General features: G+C 66.2%; 4 protein-coding genes across 4 annotated transcripts; all 4 read left to right on the top strand.

Annotated features, from left to right (window-relative positions):
* The first annotated feature begins 25 nt into the window (after window positions 1-25).
* Window positions 26-5,137, top strand: CHLRE_15g638651v5 (uncharacterized protein). The gene is made up of 3 exons (XM_043070591.1): window positions 26-363; window positions 460-1,128; window positions 1,406-5,137. The coding sequence occupies exons 1-3, from the start codon at window positions 331-333 to the stop codon at window positions 3,908-3,910; spliced, it is 3,207 nt and encodes a 1,068-aa protein (XP_042916499.1). The 5' UTR covers window positions 26-330; the 3' UTR covers window positions 3,911-5,137.
* Window positions 5,138-5,185: 48 nt separating this feature from the next.
* Window positions 5,186-9,948, top strand: CHLRE_15g638650v5 (uncharacterized protein). The gene is made up of 2 exons (XM_043070590.1): window positions 5,186-5,981; window positions 6,257-9,948. Exons 1-2 carry the CDS (start codon window positions 5,292-5,294, stop codon window positions 8,861-8,863), a joined length of 3,297 nt encoding a protein of 1,098 aa, XP_042916498.1. The 5' UTR covers window positions 5,186-5,291; the 3' UTR covers window positions 8,864-9,948.
* Window positions 9,949-9,995: 47 nt separating this feature from the next.
* Window positions 9,996-14,451, top strand: CHLRE_15g638700v5 (uncharacterized protein). Its single transcript, XM_043070592.1, has 3 exons — window positions 9,996-10,449; window positions 10,682-10,774; window positions 11,059-14,451. The coding sequence occupies exons 1-3, from the start codon at window positions 10,111-10,113 to the stop codon at window positions 13,516-13,518; spliced, it is 2,892 nt and encodes a 963-aa protein (XP_042916497.1). The 5' UTR covers window positions 9,996-10,110; the 3' UTR covers window positions 13,519-14,451.
* A 54-nt stretch (window positions 14,452-14,505) lies between these two features.
* CHLRE_15g638750v5 (uncharacterized protein) lies at window positions 14,506-19,835 on the top strand. Its single transcript, XM_043070593.1, has 3 exons — window positions 14,506-15,857; window positions 16,133-16,279; window positions 16,388-19,835. Exons 1-3 carry the CDS (start codon window positions 15,105-15,107, stop codon window positions 18,893-18,895), a joined length of 3,408 nt encoding a protein of 1,135 aa, XP_042916496.1. The 5' UTR covers window positions 14,506-15,104; the 3' UTR covers window positions 18,896-19,835.
* Window positions 19,836-21,375: the final 1,540 nt, after the last annotated feature.

Here is a 21,375-nt window from a genome sequence, read left to right as displayed (position 1 = left end):
GGCGCTGACAGCCTGGGGCATCAGCTGGGCCGTGTGCGTAGCCTTGGTATGTAGCGCGGGCACATGCTGGCGAGCCAAGCCGCGGATTCAGTCTCACAGCTGAATCCTCAGCTTATACATCGTTATACAAAAAGCCATTGTGCCCTTGTTTGTCAGAGTTTGTTTAACAGAGCTCAGAGCTCTGGCTCACCCCAACGCAAGCTTCATTTGCCCGCGCACCGGACTGGCCCGTTGTTCCTTTAGTGAGATCATTGTGTCTGTAATCCCATGTGTATTATTAGATAGCATTAAAGTAACGCGAGGCACTGTGGGCCTCTGCCAGAGACTAAAATGTTACAGTTCACGCGCGCCAGCGCCGCCGCAGCGAGTGGACATGACTTAGGCAGTAGGTATACTAGTGCTCCAGCATCAGCACTTGTATGGCATAGAGTGTGCCCATGCGGCATACCGCTGACCCAGCCTCGCGCCGCTCGGACCGCTGGGCGCCTCGGCCCCTCGGCGACCGCCGGCGGTGTGGCCCGCGGCCTGGCGTGCAGCTCCGCAACCAGCGGCCCGGCGGCGGCAGTACTCAGCAGCAGCAGCCCCCACCTTGCCGCCGCCACACCTGCTGCCACATGGGCTGGCGGCGGTCTGCGGCAGCTACTGCCGCTAGCCGCGTGGGCCCGTCAAGCCGCACCGGCGCCCGCCACTGCCGCAGCTGCAGCAGCCGGGGCGCGCAGCTGTCTCCTGCAGCCGGGGCGGCGCGCGCAGCAGCAGGTGCTGGCGGCTGCGGGGAGGTACGGCAGTGGCGGCACCAGTGACAAGAGCAGTGGCAGGAGCAGTGACAACAGCAGCAGCGGACATGGCGGCATCAGTGGCAGCCGCAGTAGCAGAGACGGTGGCGGAAGGGCGGGCAGGGGCAGGGCAGACGGAGGCCGTTGGGCCGGCGGCGGCGGGCGTGGCAGTGGAAGGACGGGCGGTGGTGGTGGCAGGAGTGGTGGTGGCGGTAGGCCGCGTGACCCCGAAGACGTGATGATCGGGTATGCGACTCTGGAGGAGTTGCAAGGAGTCATTGATCAGCGGCTGGCGGTGTGGTGCGAGCGGCAAGACGTGAGCACCATGTCAGCTGCCTTCGGCCGTTGTGGCAAGGTGAGAGGTTGGACTAGCGAGCGGTCAGTAAAAGAGGAGGGGCAGGGGCAGGTGGTCGGGGGTGCCTGTAAGCAGGTGCGGGCCGTCCTGATTGCAGAGCAAGGACTGGCAACGCCAACAGCACACGCACCTCCTTAGCACTTACCAAAGCTCACGCGGTAATGCTCAGGGACGTGCTGCGTGATGATGGTGGGGCTGATCCAAACTTGCTCCTCATCGCCACAATGAGTGATCGGGGTATCGTCCTTTCCCACTGCCCCCCCCCCCTCCCCTGCAGCTGGAGTCAGCACGCGCCGGCGGGCCGGCCGCCACAGCCGCGGCCCGCGCCGGCATCATTGCGGCCCTTGCGCCTGCTCTCCTTCCGCTCGTGCCGCGCATCCGCCAGCCGGCCGGCTGCAGCATTCCACTGTTGGCGCTGTCGAAGGCTGGGGCTGCCAGCGACGGGCGTGTGGAGTCACAGCTGGCGCCGGCGCTGCTGCAGCGGCTGGTGGATCCAGTGTTGCTGGATAGTGCCACTCCCCAGGCCCTGGCGAATGCACTGTATGCCCTGGGCAAGCTGCGGGAGGACCAGCAGCAGCGGGGCTCGGGCTGGGATCCCACCTCATCGCCGCATCTGAAAGCGCTGGCGAGCGCTGTGGCCTCGCGGCTGCGTGCGGCGAGGGGGCATGGCTTCAATGCCCAGGACGTTTCTAACAGCCTGTGGGCGTGTGCCAAGCTGGGGTACCGAGACTCAGACCTCCTGCTGCCGCTGGCGGAGGCGGCCGCAGCCCTTGCCCGGGAGATGAATGCGCAAGATGTGGCCAACAGCCTGTGGGCTCTAGAGGTCCTTGGCTGCAGCGGACCGGCGTTTCGGGCAGTGCTAGAGGCGCTGTGTGGTGCGGCGCTGCGGCAGCTGCGAACACCGAAGGAAGCTGAAGCATTCAAGCTGCAGGGCCTGTCCAACATCCTGCTGGCGCTTGAGGGGCTGCAGCTGCGAGGCATGCAGGCAGAGCTGCTGGCGGCAGCTGTAGCAGCAGAGGGTGTGCGGCGGGGCTTTGCCGGCTTTGAACCGCAGCACCTCAGCAACTCGGCGTGGGCCCTGGCCAAGATGGGTTATGGGGCTGGCGCAACGCCGCAAGCCACGGAGCACAGCCATTGGTATGCGGCCGCAGTGGCAGCAGCTCAGCGGCCCGGGGTCATGGCCGGCGCCACGCCGCAGAATTGGGCCAACCTGCTGTACGCGCTTGCGTTGGTGCGCCACCAGCCGCCGCCCGCGCTGCTTGACGCAGGCGCCGCGGCGGCGATGCAGCGAGGCAATGCACAACACTGTGCAAACGCGCTTTGGGCACTGGCGGTGCTGCAGCTGCGTCACGCCGGCTTGGAGGCGGCGGTGTGCGGCCGGCTGGGCGAGCTGCTGCGGCAAGGCCCGGAGTCGCTTGCTGAACAGGCCCTTTGCAACAGCCTGTGGGCTCTAGCGGTGCTGTCAGGCGGCGGTGTCCCTGCTAGCCCGGCTGCAGCTGCGCTGGCCCCTGCGCTTACCCGTGAGGCCGCGCGGCGCCGTGAGGGGTTTCCGACCGGGGCGCTAAGTCAACTCTGGCAGGCGCAACATGAGTTGGGCGGCGAGGTGACGGAGGCTCTTGCCCGCAGCCCCGACCTGCTAGCCGCGATGGAGGCGGCGGTATCTGCCAAGCGGGCGACGGGGTCGACCACCAGCAGCCTGCAGGACCAGGTGGCGGAGGCGCTTCAGCGACTGCTGCAGAAGGGTCGCCTGCCCATCGTTTCGGTGCGGATGGAGGTGGTAGTGGAGGGCGTGCTGGGGCGTGTGGATATTGTGGCGGACTGGAGCGATGGGCGGAGAGTGGCCATTGAGGTGGACGGGCCAGACCACTTCCTCACCCACCGGAAGGACGACCCGTCCGCGGTAATCGGGTCCACGGCCCTGCGCAACCGGCAGCTGCGGCGGGCGTTTGGGGAGGGTGGCCTGCTGTGTGTGCCGTACTGGGAGTGGGACAGGCAGAAGACTTCCTCCACCCAGGAGGCCTACCTGCTGCAGCAGCTGCAGGATCTGCTATCGGGCGCCTCGTCAGGAACAGCAGCAGCAGGGGAAGGCAGCGCCGCCGCCCGTCGCCGCCAGCAGCAGCGGACGACTCGGCTGCAGCCGGACACTGCCAATAGCAGCACCACCACCAGCACCACCACCGCCACCACCACTACCGCTGGCAGCAGCCAGAAGAGGCGCATCCTCGTTGTCCGCAGGAAGGCGCCGAAGCAGCAGGAGGCGGCCGGCGGCGGTGGGGCGGGAGGGGGCTCGGATGCAACAGCAGCTGCAGTGGCCGCCGGGGTGGCCGGGGCTGAGTCAGTGGCCCCTGCCTGGCAGCAACCAGTGGAAAAGGCGCAGCGGCTTCCCAGCAGTGGCGCTGGTGGCGGTGCTGGCGAGGGCGGAGAAGACGGAGCTTCTCTGGCGCCGCAGCCTCCAACACCGCAGCAGCAGCGCGTGTCAGCGCCCCGGGCGCGCCGCAGCAGCAGCCAAAGCCAAAGCCGCAGTAGCCAGGCGGGCTTGCCAGCTCCTGCTCCTGCTCCTCCTTCGGTTAAGGCCCCGCCGCTGGAGCAGACGCGGCAGCTCAATCCAGGCGGGCCGCGGGTGGGAAGCGGACTGAGCGGAAAGCAGCGGCGGCCCCGGCAGCAGGCGGCGGTGGCGGCGGCGGCGGCAGTGACCCCGGGGCGGTGGTGGTTCCGGCCGCGGTCTCTGAGAAGCGATAGTCGGTGGTGGCCGGGGAGGCGGACTCGTCGGCAGCAGCTGTAGAATGTGGTGGTGGTGATGGTAGTGGCAATGGCGGGGGCCTGCTCGCGGGCAGCAGGCGGAAGCGGGCGGTGGGGACCGGCAGGCGCGCGGCACAGAAGCCTTGCAGCCTCGAGTGAACGAAAGGGGGCGGAGCAGTCAATGGGGTAAATGAATTCGGCACAAACATGCACACGTCTTGTGATTTGCGTTCTGTTACTCCTTGTGTACTGGCCAAGCATATGCGTGGGTATATGGAGCACTGAGTGCAACATGCTAGGGCGCGACGCAACGGCGGGCTTTGGGCTTTTGTGTGGCGCGTATTTGGTGCGGTGCTCACTACGGTAGGCATCTGTGGTGACCGTCTGGCAGGCAAGCGGCCGTGGGGCCCAGGGGTGGCCATACACGGGGTGCAGCGAGGCGCGTGGCATGAGTGGAGTTGGGGTACACATACCAGCTAGGTATTGACACGTGAACACACGGCGCGTCAAAGGCACCAGGTTTGCGGCATGCTGTATGTGTTTGGTGTGTAGGTGCGCAGGGTCACGGGTCTGCGGTGGCAGTGGCTGTGGCCCGGGGTGTGTGTGTCACTGTGTTGGTGGCGGCTGACGTGGCGAGCTGGCTTGACGCTGCGGGACAGGTGGAGGAGGGGGCGGAGGCAGAGGTGGAAGTTGGGGGTTGCAGCGCGTGTAGCAGGCCATGGCTGGGCCCGGTTGGCCGGCAATACGAGGCGCAGCATGTCTGTGGTGGGGTTCACGCCCATCGGTATTCTTCCTGATGTGTGGAGGCAGCACAGCCGGCACTGAGGCTAACATCAAATTCATTAGCATAAAGCGACGTCGGCCCTGGCCATCGGTCCGGGCCCCCCTTCCAATGCAATCCTATCTGCTACCTCTAATGGAGTGACTCTGTAATGGGAATCGGGTGCAGGCCGGGGGCGGAAGGGGCGGCGCTGACAGCCTGGGGCATCAGCGGGGCCGTGTGGCCTTAGCGCTGTCCCATCACACACCTTGCTGCTGTCGGCCGGGAGCGAGGGCACATGCTGGCGAGCCAAGCCGCGGATTCAGTCTCACAGCTTTTTCCTCAGCTTATATATCGTTATACAAAATGCCCTTGTGCCCTTCTTTGTCAGAGTTTGTTTAACAGAGCTCAGAGCTCTGGCTCGCCCCAACGCAAGCTTCATTTGCCCGCGCACCGGACTGGCCCGTTGTTCCTTAAGTGCGATCATTGTGTCTGTAATCCCATGTGTATTATTCGATAGCATTGTCGTAGCGCGAGGCACTGTGGGCCTCTGCCAGAGACTAAAACGTTTCAGTCTACACGCGCCAGCGCCGCCGCAGCGAGTGGACATGACTTAGGCAGTAGGTATACTAGTGCTCCAGCATCAGCACTTGTATGGCATAGAATGTGCCCATGCGGCATACCGCAGACCCAGCCTCGCGCCGCTCGGACCACCGGGCGCCTCGGCCCCTCGGCGACCGCCGGCCGTGTGGCCCGCGGCCTGGCGTGCAGCTCCGCAACCAGCGGCCCGGCGGCGGCAGTACTCAGCAGCAGCAGCCCCCACCTTGCCGCCGCCACACCTGCTGCCACATGGGCTGGCGGCGGTCTGCGGCAGCTACTGCCGCTAGCCGCGTGGGCCCGTCAAGCCGCACCGGCGCCCGCCACTGCCGCACCTGCAGCAGCCGGGGCGCGCAGCTGTCTCCTGCAGCCGGGGCGGCGCGCACAGCAGCAGGTGCTGGCGGCTGCGGGGAGGTACGGCAGTGGTAGCACCAGTCACAGGAGCATAGTCAGTAGCAGTGACAGCAGCAGCAGCGGACATGGCGGCATCGGCGGCAGCCGCAGCAGCAGTGACGGTGGGGGGAGGGCGGGCAGGGGTAGGGCAGGCAGAGGCCATTTCGCCAGCGTCGGCGGGCGTGGCAGTGGAAGGACGGGCGGTGGTGGCGGCGGCGGCGGAAGGGCGCGTGACCCCGCGGATGACATGACCGTGTGTCGGACTCTGGAGGAGCTGCAAGGAGTCATTGATCAGCGGCTGGCGGTGTGGTGCGAGCGGCAAGACGTGAGCAGCATGTCAGCTGCCTTCAACTTGTGTGGCAAGGTAAGAGGCTGGACTAGCTAGCGGGCAATGACAGGAGGAGGGGCAGGGGCAGGGGTCGGGCTTGCCTGCAAGCAGGTGCGGGCCTTTCTGGTCGCATTGCGAGGACTGACAACGCCAACAACACACGCACCTCCTTAGCACTTACCAAAGCTCGCGCGGTAGTGCTTAGGGACGCGTTGCGCAATGACGGTGGGGCTGATCCAAACTTGCTCCTCACCGCCACATTGACTGATCGGGGTATCGTCCTTTCCCACTGCCCCCCCCCTCCCCTGCAGCTGGAGTCAGCACGCGCCGGCGGGCCGGCCGCCACAGCCGCGGCCCGCGCCGGCATCATTGCGGCCCTCGCGCCTGCTCTCCTTCCGCTCGTCCCGCGAATCCGCCAGCCGGCCGGCTGCAGCCTTCCACTGTTGGCGCTGTCGAAGGCTGGGGCTGCCAGCGAGGGGCGTGTGGAGTCACAGCTGGCGTCGGCGCTGCTGCAGCGGCTGGTGGATCCAGTGTTGCTGGATAGTGCCACTCCCCAGGCCCTGGCGAATGCACTGTATGCCCTGGGCAAGCTGCGGGAGGACCAGCAGCAGCGGGGCTCGGGCTGGGACCCCACCTCATCGCCGCACCTGATGAACGCACTGACAGGCGCTGTGGCCTCGCGGCTGCGTGCGGTGAGCGGGCATGGCTTCGAGCCGCAACATGTTTCCAACAGCTTGTGGGCGTGCGCCAAGCTGGGGTACCGCGACTCAGACCTCTTGCTGCCGCTGGCGGAGGCGGCCGCAGCCCTTGCCCCGGACATGAATGCGCAAGGCCTGGCCAACAGCCTGTGGGCTCTAGAGGTCCTTGGCGGCACCGGACCGGCGTTTCGGGCAGTGCTGGAGACGCTGTACGGTGCGGCGCTGCGGCGGCTCCGGACACCGATGGGAGCTGAGGCGTTCAAGCCGCAGGGCCTGTCCAACATCCTGCTGGCGCTTGAGGGGCTGCAGCTGCGAGGCAAACAGTCCGAGCTGCTGACGGCGGCAGTAGCAGCAGAGGGCGTGCGGCGGGGCTTTGCCGGCTTTAAACCACAGGAGCTCAGCAACTCGGCGTGGGCCCTGGCTAAGATGGGGTATGGGGCCGTTGCAACGCCGCAAGCCACGGAGCAGAGCCATTGGTATGCGGCCGCAGTGGCAGCAGCTCAGCGGCCCGGGGTCATGGCCGGCGCCACACCGCAGAATTGGGCCAACCTGCTGTACGCGCTTGCGTTGTTGCGCCACCAGCCGCCGCCCGCGCTGCTTGACGCAGGCGCCGCGGCGGCGATGCAGCGAGGCAATGCACAGGAATGTGCAAACGCGCTTTGGGCACTGGCGGTGCTGCAGCTGCGGCACGCCGGCTTGGAGGCGGCGGTGTGCGGCCGGCTGGGCGAGCTGCTGCAGCGAGAGCCGGAGTCGCTTATTGCACAGGAGCTTTGCAATAGCTTGTGGGCTCTAGCGGTGCTGGCAGGCGGCGATGGCCCTGCTAGCCCGGCTGCCTCTGCTGTGGCCCCTGCGCTTGCCCGTGAGGCCGCGCGGCGTCGTGAGGGGTTTCAGACCGAGGCACTACGTCAACTCTGGCAGGCGAAACATGAGTTGGGCGGTGAGGTGACAGAGGCTCTTGCCCGCAGCCCCGACCTGCTAGCCGCGATGGAGGCGGCGGTGGCTGCCGAACGGGCGACGGGGTCGACCACCAGCAGCCTGCAGGAGCAGGTGGCGGAGGCGCTTCAGCGCCTTCTGCGGAAGGCTCGCCTGCCCGTCGTTTCGGTGCGGACGGAGGTGGTGGTGGAGGGCGTGCTGGGGCGCGTGGATATTGTGGCGGACTGGAGCGACGGGCGCAGAGTGGCCATTGAGGTGGACGGTCCAGACCACTTTCTCACCAACCGCAAGGACGACCCGTCCGCGGTAGTCGGATCCACGGCCCTGCGTAACCGGCAGCTGCGGCGGGCGCTAGGTGAGGGAGGCCTGCTGTGTGTGCCGTACTGGGAGTGGAACAGGCGGAAGACTTCTTCCGCTCAGGAGGCCTACCTGCTGCAGCAGCTGCAGGATCTGCTATCGGGCGCTTCGTCAGGAGCATCAGCAGGGGAAGGCAGCGCCGCCGCCCGTCGCCGCAAGGAGCAGCGGACGACTCAGCCGCAGCCGTACACTGCCCGTAGCCCCACCAGCGCCAGCACTACCGCCATCGCCGCTGGCAGCAGCCATAAACGACGCATCCTCGTTGTCCGCGGAAAGGCTCCAAAGCAGGAGGCGGTCGACGGCGGAGGGGCGGGAGGGGCCTCGAATGCAACAGCAGCTGCAGCGACGGTAGCGGTGGCGGGGGCGGAGGTGGTGGCCCCTGCCGGGCAGCAGCAAGCGGAGGAGTCGCATCAGCTCCCCAACATTGGCGCTGGTGGCGGTGCTGGCGAGGGCGGAGAAGACGGAACTCCTCTGGCGCCGCAGCCTCCACCACCGCAGCAGCAGCACGTGTCAGCGCCCCGGGCGCGCCGCAGCAGCAGCCAAAGCCGTAGCCGCAGCAGCCAGGCGGGCTCGCCTTCTGCTCCTCCTCCTCCTCCGGTTGAGGCCCCGCCGCCGGAGCAGATGCAGGCGGCAGCGCCACCCAGGCGGGCCGCGGGTGGGAAGCGGACTGAGCGGAAAGCGGCGGCGGCTACGGCAGCAGGCGGCGGTGGCGGCGGCGGCGGCGGCAGTGACCCCGGGGCGGTGGTGGTGCCAGCCGCGGTCTCTGAGAAGCGATTGTCGGTGGTGGCCGGGGAGGCGGACTCGTCGGCAGCAGCTGTAGAATGTGGTGGTGGGCATGGCAGCGGCGGGGGCCTGCTCGCGGGCAGCAGGCGGAAGCGGGCGGTGGGGACCGGCAGGCGCGCGGCACAGAAGCCTAGCAGCAGCGAGTGAACGAAAGGGGGCGGAGCAGTCAATGGGGTAAATGAATTCGGCACAAACATGCACACGTCTTGTGATTTGCGTTCTGTTACTCCTTGTGTACTGGCCAAGCATATGCGTGGGTATATGGAGCACTGAGTGCAACATGCTAGGGCGCGACGCAACGGCGGGCTTTGGGCTTTTGTGTGGCGCGTATTTGGTGCGGTGCTCACTACGGTAGGCATCTGTGGTGACCGTCTGGCAGGCAAGCGGCCGTGGGGCCCAGGGGTGGCCATACACGGGGTGCAGCGAGGCGCGTGGCATGAGTGGAGTTGGGGTACACATACCAGCTAGGTATTGACACGTGAACACACGGCGCGTCAAAGGCACCAGGTTTGCGGCATGCTGTATGTGTTTTGTGTGTAGGTGCGCAGGGTCACGGGTCAGCGGTGGCAGTGGCCGTGGCCCGGGGCGTGTGTGTGTCACTGTGTTGGTGGCGGCTGACGTGGCGAGCAGGCGTGACGGTGGGGGACGGGTGGATGAGGGGGCGGAGGCAGCGGTGGAAGCTTGGGGATTGCAGTTCGTGTAGCAGGCCATGGCTTGGCCCGGTTGGCTGGCAATACGACGTGCAGCATGTCTGTGGTGGGGTCCACGCCCATCGGAATTCTTCCTGATGTGTGGAGGCAGCACAGCCAGCACAAGGCTAACATCAAGTTCATGAGCATAAAGCGACCTCGGCCCTGGCCATCGGTCCGTTCCAATGCAATCCTACCTGATGCCTCTAATGGAGTGAATCTGTAATGGGAATCGGGTGCAGCCGTGCAGGCCGGGGGCGGAAGGGGCGGCGCTGACAGCCTGGGGCATCAGCTGGGCCGTGTGCGTAGCCTTGGTATGTAGCGCGGGCACATGCTGGCGAGCCAAGCCGCGGATTCAGTCTCACAGCTGAATCCTCAGCTTATATATCGTTATACAAAATGCCCTTGTGCCCTTGTTTGTCAGAGTTTATTTAACAGAGCTCAGAGCTCTGGCTCACCCCAACGCAAGCTTCATTTGCCCGCGCACCGGACTGGCCCGTTGTTCCTTTAGTGAGATCATTGTGTCTGTAATCCCATGTGTATTATTAGATAGCATTAAAGTAACGCGAGGCACTGTGGGCCTCTGCCAGAGACTAAAATGTTACAGTTCACGCGCGCCAGCGCCGCCGCAGCGAGTGGACATGACTTAGGCAGTAGGTATACTAGTGCTCCAGCATCAGCACTTGTATGGCATAGAGTGTGCCCATGCGGCATACCGCTGACCCAGCCTCGCGTCGCTCGGACCACTGGGCGCCTCGGCCCCTCGGCGACCGCCGGCGGTGTGGCCCGCGGCCTGGCGTGCAGCTCCGCAACCAGCGGCCCGGCGGCGGCAGTACTCAGCAGCAGCAGCCCCCACCTTGCCGCCGCCACACCTGCTGCCACATGGGCTGGCGGCGGTCTGCGGCAGCTACTGCCGCTAGCCGCGTGGGCCCGTCAAGCCGCACCGGCGCCCGCCACTGCCGCACCTGCAGCAGCCGGGGCGCGCAGCTGTCTCCTGCAGCCGGGGCGGCGCGCACAGCAGCAGGTGCTGGCGGCTGCGGGGAGGTACGGCAGTGGCGGCACCAGTGACAGGAGCAGTGGCAGGAGCAGTGATAACAGCAGCAGCGGGCGAGGCGGCATCAGTGGCAGCCGCAGTAGCAGAGACGGTCGCGGAAGGGCGGGCAGGGGCAGGGCAGACGGAGGCCGTTGGGCTGGCGGCGGCGGGCGTGGCAGGAGTGGTGGTGGCGGTAGGCCGCGTGACCCCGAAGACTTGATGATCGGGTATGCGACTCTGGAGGAGCTGCAAGGAGTCATTGATCAGCGGCTGGCGGTGTGGTGCGAGCGGCAAGACGTGAGCACCATGTCAGCTGCCTTCGGCCGTTGTGGCAAGGTGAGAGGTTGGACTAGCTAGCGGGCAATAAAAGAGGAGGGGCAGGGGCAGGGGTCGGGCTTGCCTGCAAGCACGTGCGGGCCTTCCTGCATTGCAGTGCGGGCACTGACAACGCCAACAACACACGCACCTCCTTAGCACTTACCAAAGCTCACACGGTACTGCTTAGGGATGCGTTGCATGATGACGGTGGGGCTGATCCAAGCTTGCTTTTCACCGCCACAGTGAGTGATTGGGGCATCGTCCTTTCCCACTGCCTCCCCGCCCCCCCGCCCCCCCTGCAGCTGGAGTCAGCACGCGCCGGCGGGCCCACCGCCACAGCCGCGGCCCGTGCCGGCATCATTGCGGCCCTTGCGCCTGCTCTCCTTCCGCTCGTGCCGCGCATCCGCAAGCCAGTTGACTGCAGCATTCCACTGTTGGCTCTGGCGAAGGCCGGGGCTGCCAGCGACGGGCGTGTGGAGTCACAGCTGGCGCCGGCACTGCTGCAGCGGCTGGTGGATCCAGTGTTGCTGGATGGTGCCACTCCCCAGGCCCTGGCGAACTCACTGTATGCCCTGGGCAAGCTGCGGGAGGACACGCAGCAGCGGGGCTCGGGCTGGGACCCCACTTCATCGCCGCATCTGAAAGCGCTGGCGAGCGCTGTGGCCTCGCGGCTGCGTGCGGCGAGGGGGCACGGCTTCACCGCCCAGGGTGCTTCTAACAGCCTGTGGGCGTGCGCCAAGCTGGAGTACCGCGACTCAGACCTCCTGCTGCCGCTGGCGGAGGCGGCCGCAGCCCTTGCCCCGGACATGAATGCGCAGGAACTATCCAACAGCCTGTGGGCGTGGGAGGCTTTGGGCTGCACCGGACCGGCGTTTCGGGCAGTGCTGGAGACGCTGTACGGTGCGGCGCTGCGGCAGCTGCGAACACCGAAGGAAGCTGAAGCATTCAAGCCGCAGGGCCTGTCCAACATCCTGCTGGCGCTGGAGGGGCTGCAGCTGCGAGGCAAGCAGTCCGAGCTGCTGGCGTCGGCTGTGGCTGCAGAGGGTGTGCGGCGGGGCTTTGCCGGCTTTGAACCGCAGCACCTCAGCAACTCGGCGTGGGCCCTGGCCAAGATGGGGTATGGGGTGGGTGCAACGCCGCAAGCCATGGAGCAGAGCCCCTGGTACGCGGCCGCGGTGGCAGCAGCTCAGCGGCCCGGGGTCATGGCCGGCGCCAAGCCGCAGGATTGGGCCAACCTGCTGTACGCGCTTGCGTTGGTGCGGCACCAGCCGCCGCCCGTGCTGCTTGACGCTAGTGCCGCGGCGGCGATGCAGCGAGGCAGTGCACAACACTGTGCAAACTCGCTGTGGGCACTGGCGGTGCTGCAGCTGCGTCACGTCGGCTTGGAGGCGGCGGTGTGCGGCCGGCTGGGTGAGCTGCTGCGGCAAGGCCCGGAGTCGCTTGCTGAACAGGACCTTTGCAATGGCCTATGGGCTCTAGTGGCGCTGGCAGGCGGCGGTGGCCCTGCTAGCCCGGCTGCCGCTGCGCTGGCCCCGGCACTTGCCCGTGAGGCCGCGCGGCGTTGTGAGGAGCTTCAGGCCGAGGCGCTAAGTCAGCTCTGGCAGGCGCAACATGAGTTGGGCGGTGAGGTGACAGAGGCTCTTGCCCGCAGCCCCGACCTGCTAGCCGCGATGGAGGCGGCGGTGGCTGCCAAGCGGGCGACGGGGTCAAACACCAGCAGACTGCAGGAGCAGGTGGCAGAGGCGCTTCAGCGACTGCTGCAGAAGGGTCGCCTGCCCATCGTTTCGGTGCGGACGGAGGTGGTGGTGGAGGGCGTGCTGGGGCGCGTGGATGTTGTGGCGGACTGGAGCGACGGGCGGAGAGTGGCCATTGAGGTGGACGGTCCAGACCACTTTCTCATCGACCGGAAGGACGACCCGTCCGCGGTAGTCGGATCCACGGCCCTGCGTAACCGGCAGCTGCGGCGGGCGCTAGGTGAGGGAGGCCTGCTGTGTGTGCCGTACTGGGAGTGGGACAGGCAGAAGACTTCCTCCGCCCAGGAGGCCTACCTGCTGCAGCGGCTGCAGGATCTGCTATCGGGCGCTTCGTCAGGAGCATCAGCAGGGTATGGCACCGCTGCCGCCCGTCGCCGCAAGGAGCAGCGCACGACTCGGCTGCAGCCGGACACTGCCAATAGCCCCACCAGCGCCAGCACTGCCGCCAGCACCAGCACCACCGCTAGCAGCAGCCAGAAACGACGCATCCTGGTTGTCCGCAAAAAGGCGCCAATGCAGGAGGCGGCCGGCGGCGGAGGGGCGGGAGGGGCCTCAGGTGCAACAGCAACTGCAGCGACGATACCGGCGGAGGCTAAGGTGGTGGCCCCTGCCTTGCAGCAACAGGCAGAGGAGTCGCATCAGCTCCCCAACATTGGCGCTGGTGGCGGTGCTGGCGAGGGCGGAGGAGACGGAACTCCTCTGGCGCCGCAGCCTCCACCACCGCAGCAGCAGCGCGTGTCAGCGCCCCGGGCGCGTCGCAGCAGCAGCCAAAGCCGTAGCCGCAGCAGCCAGGCGGGCTCGCCTTCTCCTCCTCCTCCTCCTCCTCCGGTTCAGGCCCCGCCGCCGGAGCAGATGCAGGTGGCAGCGCCACCCAGGCGGGCCGCGGGTGGGAAGTGGACTGAGCGGAAAGCAGCGGCGGCTCCGGCAGCAGGCGGCGGTGGCGGCGGTGGCGGCGGCAGTGACCCCGGGGCGGTGTTGGTGCCAGCCGCGGTCTCTGAGAAGCGATAGTCGGTGGTGGCCGGGGAGGCGGACTCGTCGGCAGCAGCTGTAGAATGTGGTGGTGGTGATGGTAGTGGCAATGGCGGGGGCCTGCTCGCGGGCAGCAGGCGGAAGCGGGCGGTGGGGACCGGCAGGCGCGCGGCACAGAAGCCTAGCAGCAGCGAGTGAACGAAAGGGGGCGGAGCAGTCAATGGGGTAAAAGAATTCGGCACAAACATGCACACGTCTTGTGATTTGCGTTCTGTTACTCCTTGTGTACTGGCCAAGCATATGCGTGTGTATATGGAGCACTGAGTGCAACATGCTAGGGCGCGCCGCGACGGGCTTTGGGCTTTTGTGTGGCGTGTGTTTGGTGCGATGCCCAGTACGGTAGGCATCTGTGGTGACTGTCAGGCAGGTGAGCGGCCGTGGGGCCCAGAGGCGGCCATACACGGGGTGCAGTGAGGGGCGTGGCATGAGAGGAGTCAGCGCACACATACCAGCTAGGTATTGACACGTGCATACACGGCGCGTTAAAGGCACCAGGTTTGCGGCATGCTGTATGTATTGTTTGTTGTGTAGGTGCGCAGGGCCACGGGTCAGCGGTGGCAGTGGCCGTGGCCCGGGGCGTGTGTGTGTCACTGTGTTGGTGGCGGCTGACGTGGCGAGCAGGCGTGACGGTAGGGGACAGGTGGAGGAGGGGGCGGAGCGTGGGGGCGGAGGCAGAGGTGGAAGTTGGGGTTTGCAGTACGTGTAGCAGGCCATAGCTGGGCCCGGTTGGCTGGCAATACGAGGTGCAGCATGTCTGTGGTGGGGTTCATGCCCATCGGTATGCCTCCTAGATGTGTGGAGGCAGCACAGCCAGCACTGAGGCTAACATCAAGTTCATGAGCATAAAGCGGTCTCGCCCCCGGGGGCGGAAGAATGCGGATGGTACAGAGGGGACAGTCCCAGCACCCGAAGACGCCGAGCCATCACATGCTATCAGGGCCCAACTTGACTCCACCAACTAACCCCGACTTTGCTGCAAACCCTCCCGCGGTCAAAGTCCGTGTGACTCCGCGCACAGTGAGTCCTAGCCAAGCCTCAACCCGCCAGAGCCCCACCGCTGTGCCTCAACGCCACAAGCCTAGGCACCGGAGTGCCGGGAATCGTCCAGGCCGCAGCACACACGGTCACACGCACAGCGCACGCACTAACCAGAGCGCAAGCGTCCAGGCACTAGAACGGTCGCCCACACGTGCGTCCTGCCCACACACCAAGCCCCCAACCACCCACAACCTCTCACGGTGAGGGAGGCGGAAGGGGCGGCGCTGACAGCCTGGGGCATCAGCGGGGCCGTGTGGCGTGCGTATGTCAGCCAGGAGTGAGGTCGCATGCGAGCCGCGGATTCAGTCTCACAGCTTTATTCCCCAGCTTATACATCGTTATGCCAAATGCCCTTGTGCCTTTTTGTGTCAGAGTTTGTTTAACAGAGCTCACGCAAGCTTCGTTTGACTGCACCGGATTGGCCCGTTGTTCCTTTATTCGGACCATTTGTCGGCATTTCCATGTATGATATCAGCTAGCACTTCAGTCATTGCTCGTGGCACTGTGGGCCTCAGCCAGAGACTAAAATGTTACAGTTCGCGCACGGCAGCGCAGTTGGCTTACGCAGAAGCTACAATGCTCCAGCATCAGCACACATAGGGCTCGAGCTTTGTCCATTCGGCATACGGCTGACCCAGCCTCGCGCCGCTCGGACCGCCGGGCGCCTCGGCCCCTCGGCGACCGCCGGCGGTGTGGCCCGCGGCCTGGCGTGCAGCTCCGCAACCAGCGGCCCGGCGGCGGCAGTGCTCAGCGACGGCGGCCCCCTCCTTCCCGCCACCGCACCTGCTGCCACCGGGGCTGGCGGCGGTCTGCGGCAGCTACTGCCGCTAGCCGCCTGGGCCCGTCAAGCTGCACCAGCGCCCGCCACTGCCGCACCTGCAGCAGCCGGGGCGCGCAGCTGTCTCCTGCAGCCAGGGCGGCGCGCGCAGCAGCAGGTGCTGGCGGCTGCGGGGAGGTACGGCAGTGGCGGCACCATTGACAGGAGCAGTGGCAGGAGCAGCAGCAGCGGACATGGCGGCATCGGCAGCAGCCGCAGTAGCAGTGACGCTGGGGGGAGGGCAGGCGGAGGTAGGGCAGGCGGAGGCCGTTGGGCTGGCGGCAGGACGGGCGGTGCCGGTGACAGGAGTGGCGGCGGAAGAAGGGCGCGTGACCCCGCGGATGACATGACCGTGTGTCGGACTCTGGAGCAGCTGCAAGGAGTCATTGATCAGCGGCTGGCGGTGTGGTGTGAGCGGCAAGACGTGATCGCCATGTCAGCTGCCTTCGGCCGTTGTGGCAAGGTAAGAGGCTGGACTAGCTAGCGGGCAATGACAGGAGGAGGGGCAGGGGCAGGGGTCGGGCTTGCCTGCAAGCAAGTGCGGGCCTTTCTGGTCGCATTGCGAGGACTGACAACGCCAACAACACACGCACCTCCTTAGCACTTACCAAAGCTCGCGCGGTAGTGCTTAGGGACGCGTTGCATGATGACGATGGGGCTGATCCAAGCTTGCTTTTCACCGCCACAGTGAGTGATCGAGGTATCGTCCTTTCCCACTGCCCCCTCCCTCCCCTGCAGCTTGAGTCCGCACGTGCCGGCGGGCCGGCCGCCACAGCCGCGGCCCGCGCCGGCATCATTGCGGCCCTTGCGCCTGCTCTCCTTCCGCTCGTGCCGCGCATCCGGCAGCCGGCCGGCTGCAGCCTTCCGCTGTGGGCTCTGGCCAAGGCCGGGGCTGCCTAGGCTGCCAGCGACGGGCGTGTGGAGTCACAGCTGGCGCCGGCGCTGCTGCAGCGGCTGGTGGATCCAGTGTTGCTGGACAGTGCCACCCCCCAGGCCCTGGCGAACGCACTGTATGCCCTGGGCAAGCTGCGGGAGGATCAGCAGCGGCGGGGCTCGGGCTGGGATCCCACCTCATCGCCGCATCTGAAAGCGCTGGCGAGCGCTGTGGCCTCGCGGCTGCGTGCGGCGAGGGGGCACGGCTTCAATGCCCAGGACGTTTCTAACACCCTGTGGGCGTGCGCCAAGCTGGGGTACCGCGACTCAGACCTTCTGCGGCCGTTGGCGGAGGCGGCCGCAGCCCTTGCCCCGGACATGAATGCGCAAGGCCTGGCCAACAGCCTGTGGGCGCTAGAGGTCCTTGGCTGCACCGGATCGGCATTTCGGGCAGGGCTGGAGGCGATGTACGGTGCGGCGCTGCGGCGGCTCCGGACACCGAAGGAAGCTGAGGCATTCAAGCCGCAGGACCTGTCCAACATCTTGCTGGCGCTGGAGGGGCTGCAGCTGGGAGGCAAGCAGTCCGAGCTGCTTGCGGCTGCTGTGGCTGCAGAGTGTGTGCGCCGGCTCCGGGCACCGAAGGAAGCTGAGGCATTCAAGCCGCAGGAGCTGTCCAACATCCTGCTGGCGCTGGAGGGGCTGCAGCTGGGAGGCAAGCAGTCCGAGCTGCTTGCGGCTGCTGTGGCTGCAGAGTGTGTGCGCCGGCTCCGGGCACCGAAGGAAGCTGAGGCGTTCAAGCCGCAGGAGCTGTCCAACATCCTGCTGGCGCTGGAGGGGCTGCAGCTGGGAGGCAAGCAGTCCGAGCGGCTGGCGGCGGCAGTAGCAGCAGAGGGTGTGCGGCGTGGCTTTGCCGGCTTTAAACCACAGGAGCTCAGCAACTCGGCGTGGGCCCTGGCCAAGATGGGGTATGGGGCTGGTGCAACGCCGCAAGCCATGGAGCAGAGCCATTGGTATGCGGCCGCGGTGGCAGCAGCTGAGCGGCCCGGGGTCATGGCCGGCGCCAAGCCGCAGGCCTGGGCCAACCTGCTGTACGCGCTTGCGTTGGTGCGCCACCAGCCACCGCCCACGCTGCTTGACGCAGGCGCCGCGGCGGCGATGCAGCGAGGCACTGCACAACACTGTGCAAACACGCTCTGGGCTCTGGCGGTGCTGCAGCTGCGTCACGCTGGCTTGGAGGCGGCGGTGTGCGGCCGGCTGGGCGAGCTGCTGCGGCTAGGCCCGGAGTCGCTTGTTGAACAGGCCCTTTGCAACAGCCTGTGGGCGCTGGCGGCGCTGGCAGGCGGCGGTGTCCCTGCTAGCCCGGCTGCAGCTGCGCTGGCCCCAGCGCTTGCCCGTGAGGCCGTGCATCGCATCAGGGACCTTGCTGGAGATGACTTCAGACAACTCTGGCAGGCGCAACATGAGCTGGGCGGTGAGGTGGCGGAGGCTCTTGCCCGCAGCCCCGACCTGCTAGCCGCGATGGAGGCGGCGGTGGCTGCCCAACGGTCGACAACGTCGACCACTAGCAGTACGCAGAAGCAGGTGGCAGAGGCGCTTCAGCGACTGCTGCAGAAGGGTCGCCTGCCCATCGTTTCGGTGCGGACGGAGGTGGTGGTGGAGGGCGTGCTGGGGCGTGTGGATATTGTGGCGGACTGGAGCGACGGGCGCAGAGTGGCCATTGAGGTGGACGGTCCAGACCACTTCCTCACCAACCGCAAGGACGACCCTTCCGCGGTAGACGGTTCCACGGCGCTGCGCAACCGGCAGCTACGGCGGGCACTAGGAGAGGGCGGTCTGCTGTGTGTGCCGTACTGGGAGTGGTACGAGCGGCAGGCTCCTTCCGCTCAGGAGGCCTACCTGCTGCAGCAGCTGCAGGATCTGCTATCGGGCGCTTCGTCAGGAGCATCAGCAGGGGAAGGCAGCGCCGCCGCCCGTCGCCGCAAGGAGCAGCGCACGACTCAGCCGCAGCCGTACACTGCCCGTAGCCCCACCAGCGCCAGCACTACCGCCAGCATCACCACCACCGCCACCACCACCACTACCGCTAGCAGCAGCCAGAAACGACGCATCCTCGTTGTCCGCAGAAAGGCTCCAAAGCAGGAGGCGGTCGGCGGCGGCGGGGCGGGAGGGGCCTCGAGTGCAACAGCAGCTGCAGCGACGATACCGGCGGAGGCTAAGGTGGTGGCCCCTGCCTTGCAGCAACAAGCAGAGGAGTCGCATCAGCTTCCCAGCAGTGGCGCTTCTGGCGGTGCTGGCGAGGGCGGAGGAGACGGAGCTTCTCTGGCGCTGCAGCCTCCACCACCGCAGCAGCAGCACGTGTCAGCGCCCCGGGCGCGCCGCAGCAGCAGCCAAAGCCGCAGCCGCAGCAGCCAGGCGGGCTCGCCTTCTGCTCCTCCTCCTCCGCCGTTTGAGGCCCCTCCGCCGGAGCAGGTGCAGGCGGCAGCGCCACCCAGGCGGGCCGCGGGTGGGAAGCGGACTGAGCGGAAAGCGGCGGCGGCTCCGGCAGCAGGCGGCGGTGGTGGCGGCGGCGGCGGCGGCAGTGACTCTGGGGCGGTGGTGGTGCCAGCCGCGGTCTCTGAGAAGCGATAGTCGGTGGTGGCCGGGGAGGCGGACTCGTTGGCAGCAGCTGTAGAATGTGGTGGTGGTGATGGTAGTGGCAATGGCAGGGGCCTGCTCGCGGGCAGCAGGCGGGGGCAGGCGGTGGGGACCGGCAGGCGCGCGGCACAGAGGCTGTGCAGCAGCGAGTGAACGAAAGGGGGCGGAGCAGTGACCTGGGTTCGTGGTTGGACCACAAACATGCACACGTCTTGTGATTTGCGTTCCGTTACTCCTTGTGCCCGGGCCAAGCATACGTGTGTGTATATGGAGCACTGAGAGCAACATGCTAGGGCGCGCCACGACGGGCTTTGGGCTTTTGTGTGGCGTGTGTTTGGTGCGATGCCCAGTTCGGTAGGCATCTGTGGTGACCGTCAGGCAGGTGAGCGGCCGTGGGGCCCAGGGGCGGCCATACACGGGGTGCAGTGATGGGCGTGGCATGAGTGGAGTTAGCGCACACATACCAGCTAGGTATTGACGCTTGCACACACGGTGCGTCAAATGCGCCAAGTTTGTGGCATGCTGTATGTGTTGTGTTTGGTGTGTAGGTGCGCAGGGCCACGGGTCAGCGGTGGCAGTGGCCGTGGCCCGGGGCGTGTGTGTGTCACTGTGTTGGTGGCGGCTGACGTGGCGAGCAGGCGTGACGGTGGGGGACAGGTTAAGGAAGGGGCGGAGGCAGAGGTGGAATTCGGGGGTTGCAGCGCGTGTAGCAGGCCATGGCTGGGCCCGGTTGGCTGGCAATACGACGTGCAGCATGTCTGTGGTGGGGTTCACGCCCATCGGTATTCTTCCTGATGTGTGGAGGCAGCACAGCCAGCACGAGGCTAACATCAAGTTCATGAGCATAAAGCGACCTCGGCCCTGGCCATCGGGCCGTTCCAATGCAATCCTATCTGCTGCTTCTAATGGAGTGAATCTGTAATGGGAATCGGGTGCAGCCGTGCAGGCCTGGGGCGGAAGGGGCGGCGCTGATAGCCTGGGGCACCAGCGGGGCCGTGTGCGTAGCTGATAGAGGTTACATGTGGGACGACAGCCGTGGACTAAGCCAGGGCCCCAAAAACGTACGAGACACGCACGCTCACCCGAGGAGAGATCCCCGAATGACCCCCATGCTCCTCGCCTCCGGAGAGGGGAGGAACCCCAGGCCCGGCTCACCACAAACGCTAGCGCTGCTCACCTAAGCCGTGGGTCGGCGTCATAAGACTACCTCTTGCGAGTCCCTAAGCTGACAAGCTAGGGTGAGGCCGGTGGCGAGTCCGCTGTTGGCCCTACCAAGATAACCCCTCCAACATCATCTGACGCTAGGAATGGGTGCTGGTTCGGGACAAGGTCCCAGCGGCGCGGAGGCCGACGCAGACTCACAAACGCAGCTAGCCGTGACCAGAAGTCCGCAATCACCTCCACACCTATCCTTCGCACAACAGCCGCCTCCGCAGTCCGGTCTGCAGCCAGCCGTGACCAGAAGTCCGCACAGCTATTGTCGGGTCCTCTGGAAAGTGTGACGCATCCTATGCGTCGTCGCGGACAGCGCGATTTCGGCCCAACGCATTGGCATCACGGAATGATCATAGCTTTCTCTATACGTGATCTTAGTCCCAGGGCGCGAGAGCGAGTGCAGCGTATGAACGAGGCGTGTAACTGCGCTTCATTGTCAGGCGCGAGAATGCTGTCGGCCGTATTCCAGGGCCGCCACAGCAGCCAAGCACACGATGTCCCACACCGCCTGCGATAGCCCTGGTGGCGCCTGTACTAACCACAACTGGTTCCGTGTGATGTCCACATTCGCACGCTCCCGCATCAAAGCACGCAGAGCTTCCGCCACCACACAGTCCCAGAAGTGATGAACCCTAGCCCCAGCAGTCATCTGAGTCCCACACGGGCATTTCGCCACGCGTCCATCTGCGGCCCACGCCGCAAGCATCCCAAAGCCCGTGAACCCATTGACTGCCAGACGCCAGAGCGGTTCCTTGTGTCGCGGCTCCCACACCAAAGCCCACAGCCGCGCCAGGGCCGCCCGCAGCGCATGAATCGCTTCCGCTGGCGGCGCGGCGCCGCTGTAGGCCTCTTGGATGAAGGCCAAGTGACGCACGCGGAGCGCGTCGTACGCAGGCGCAAGTTGAAGCTGGGTTGCCTGCTTCACCGAAAGGGTCAGCAAGGGCACGTCAGCCGCGCCATGCCGCCACCCCAGGCGAAGCCTTGGTACGGAGCGAGGGCACATGCTGGCGAGCCAAGCCGCGGATTCAGTCTCACAGCTGAATCCTCAGCTTATACATCGTTATACAAAAAGCCCTTGTGCCCTTGTTTGTCAGAGTTTGTTTAACAGAGCTTCATTTGCCCGCGCACCGGACTGGCCCGTTGTTCCTTTAGTCCGATCATTGTGTCTATACTTCCATGTATAGTATCAGTTAGCACTTACATACTATAAGGCACTGTGGGCCTCAGCCTGCTGAGCCTAAAATGTTACAGTCCGGACG

This window comes from Chlamydomonas reinhardtii, chromosome 15 (genome assembly GCF_000002595.2).
Source record: "Chlamydomonas reinhardtii strain CC-503 cw92 mt+ chromosome 15, whole genome shotgun sequence".
Lineage (NCBI taxonomy): Eukaryota > Viridiplantae > Chlorophyta > Chlorophyceae > Chlamydomonadales > Chlamydomonadaceae > Chlamydomonas > Chlamydomonas reinhardtii.
Note: the sequence above shows the minus strand (reverse complement) of the source record. Positions and strands in the feature narration are given on the sequence as shown.

Excerpts from the sequence above, each read along its gene's own strand:
- CHLRE_15g638651v5 (XM_043070591.1), top strand. The coding sequence starts at position 331 with ATGTTACAGTTCACGCGCGCCAGCGCCGCCGCA. Across the intron at positions 364-459 it reads CGCGCGCCAGCGCCGCCGCA|CCTCGCGCCGCTCGGACCGC; the intron begins GCGAGTGGACAT and ends CCGCTGACCCAG. Across the intron at positions 1,129-1,405 it reads CCTTCGGCCGTTGTGGCAAG|CTGGAGTCAGCACGCGCCGG; the intron begins GTGAGAGGTTGG and ends CCTCCCCTGCAG.
- CHLRE_15g638650v5 (XM_043070590.1), top strand. The coding sequence starts at position 5,292 with ATGTGCCCATGCGGCATACCGCAGACCCAGCCTCGCGCCGCTCGGACC. Across the intron at positions 5,982-6,256 it reads CCTTCAACTTGTGTGGCAAG|CTGGAGTCAGCACGCGCCGG; the intron begins GTAAGAGGCTGG and ends CCTCCCCTGCAG.
- CHLRE_15g638700v5 (XM_043070592.1), top strand. The coding sequence starts at position 10,111 with ATGCGGCATACCGCTGACCCAGCCTCGCGTCGCTCGGACCACTGGGCG. Across the intron at positions 10,450-10,681 it reads GTGCTGGCGGCTGCGGGGAG|GAGCTGCAAGGAGTCATTGA; the intron begins GTACGGCAGTGG and ends GCGACTCTGGAG. Across the intron at positions 10,775-11,058 it reads CCTTCGGCCGTTGTGGCAAG|CTGGAGTCAGCACGCGCCGG; the intron begins GTGAGAGGTTGG and ends CCCCCCCTGCAG.
- CHLRE_15g638750v5 (XM_043070593.1), top strand. The coding sequence starts at position 15,105 with ATGTTACAGTTCGCGCACGGCAGCGCAGTTGGCTTACGCAGAAGCTAC. Across the intron at positions 15,858-16,132 it reads CCTTCGGCCGTTGTGGCAAG|CTTGAGTCCGCACGTGCCGG; the intron begins GTAAGAGGCTGG and ends CCTCCCCTGCAG. Across the intron at positions 16,280-16,387 it reads CGCTGTGGGCTCTGGCCAAG|GCCCTGGCGAACGCACTGTA; the intron begins GCCGGGGCTGCC and ends GCCACCCCCCAG.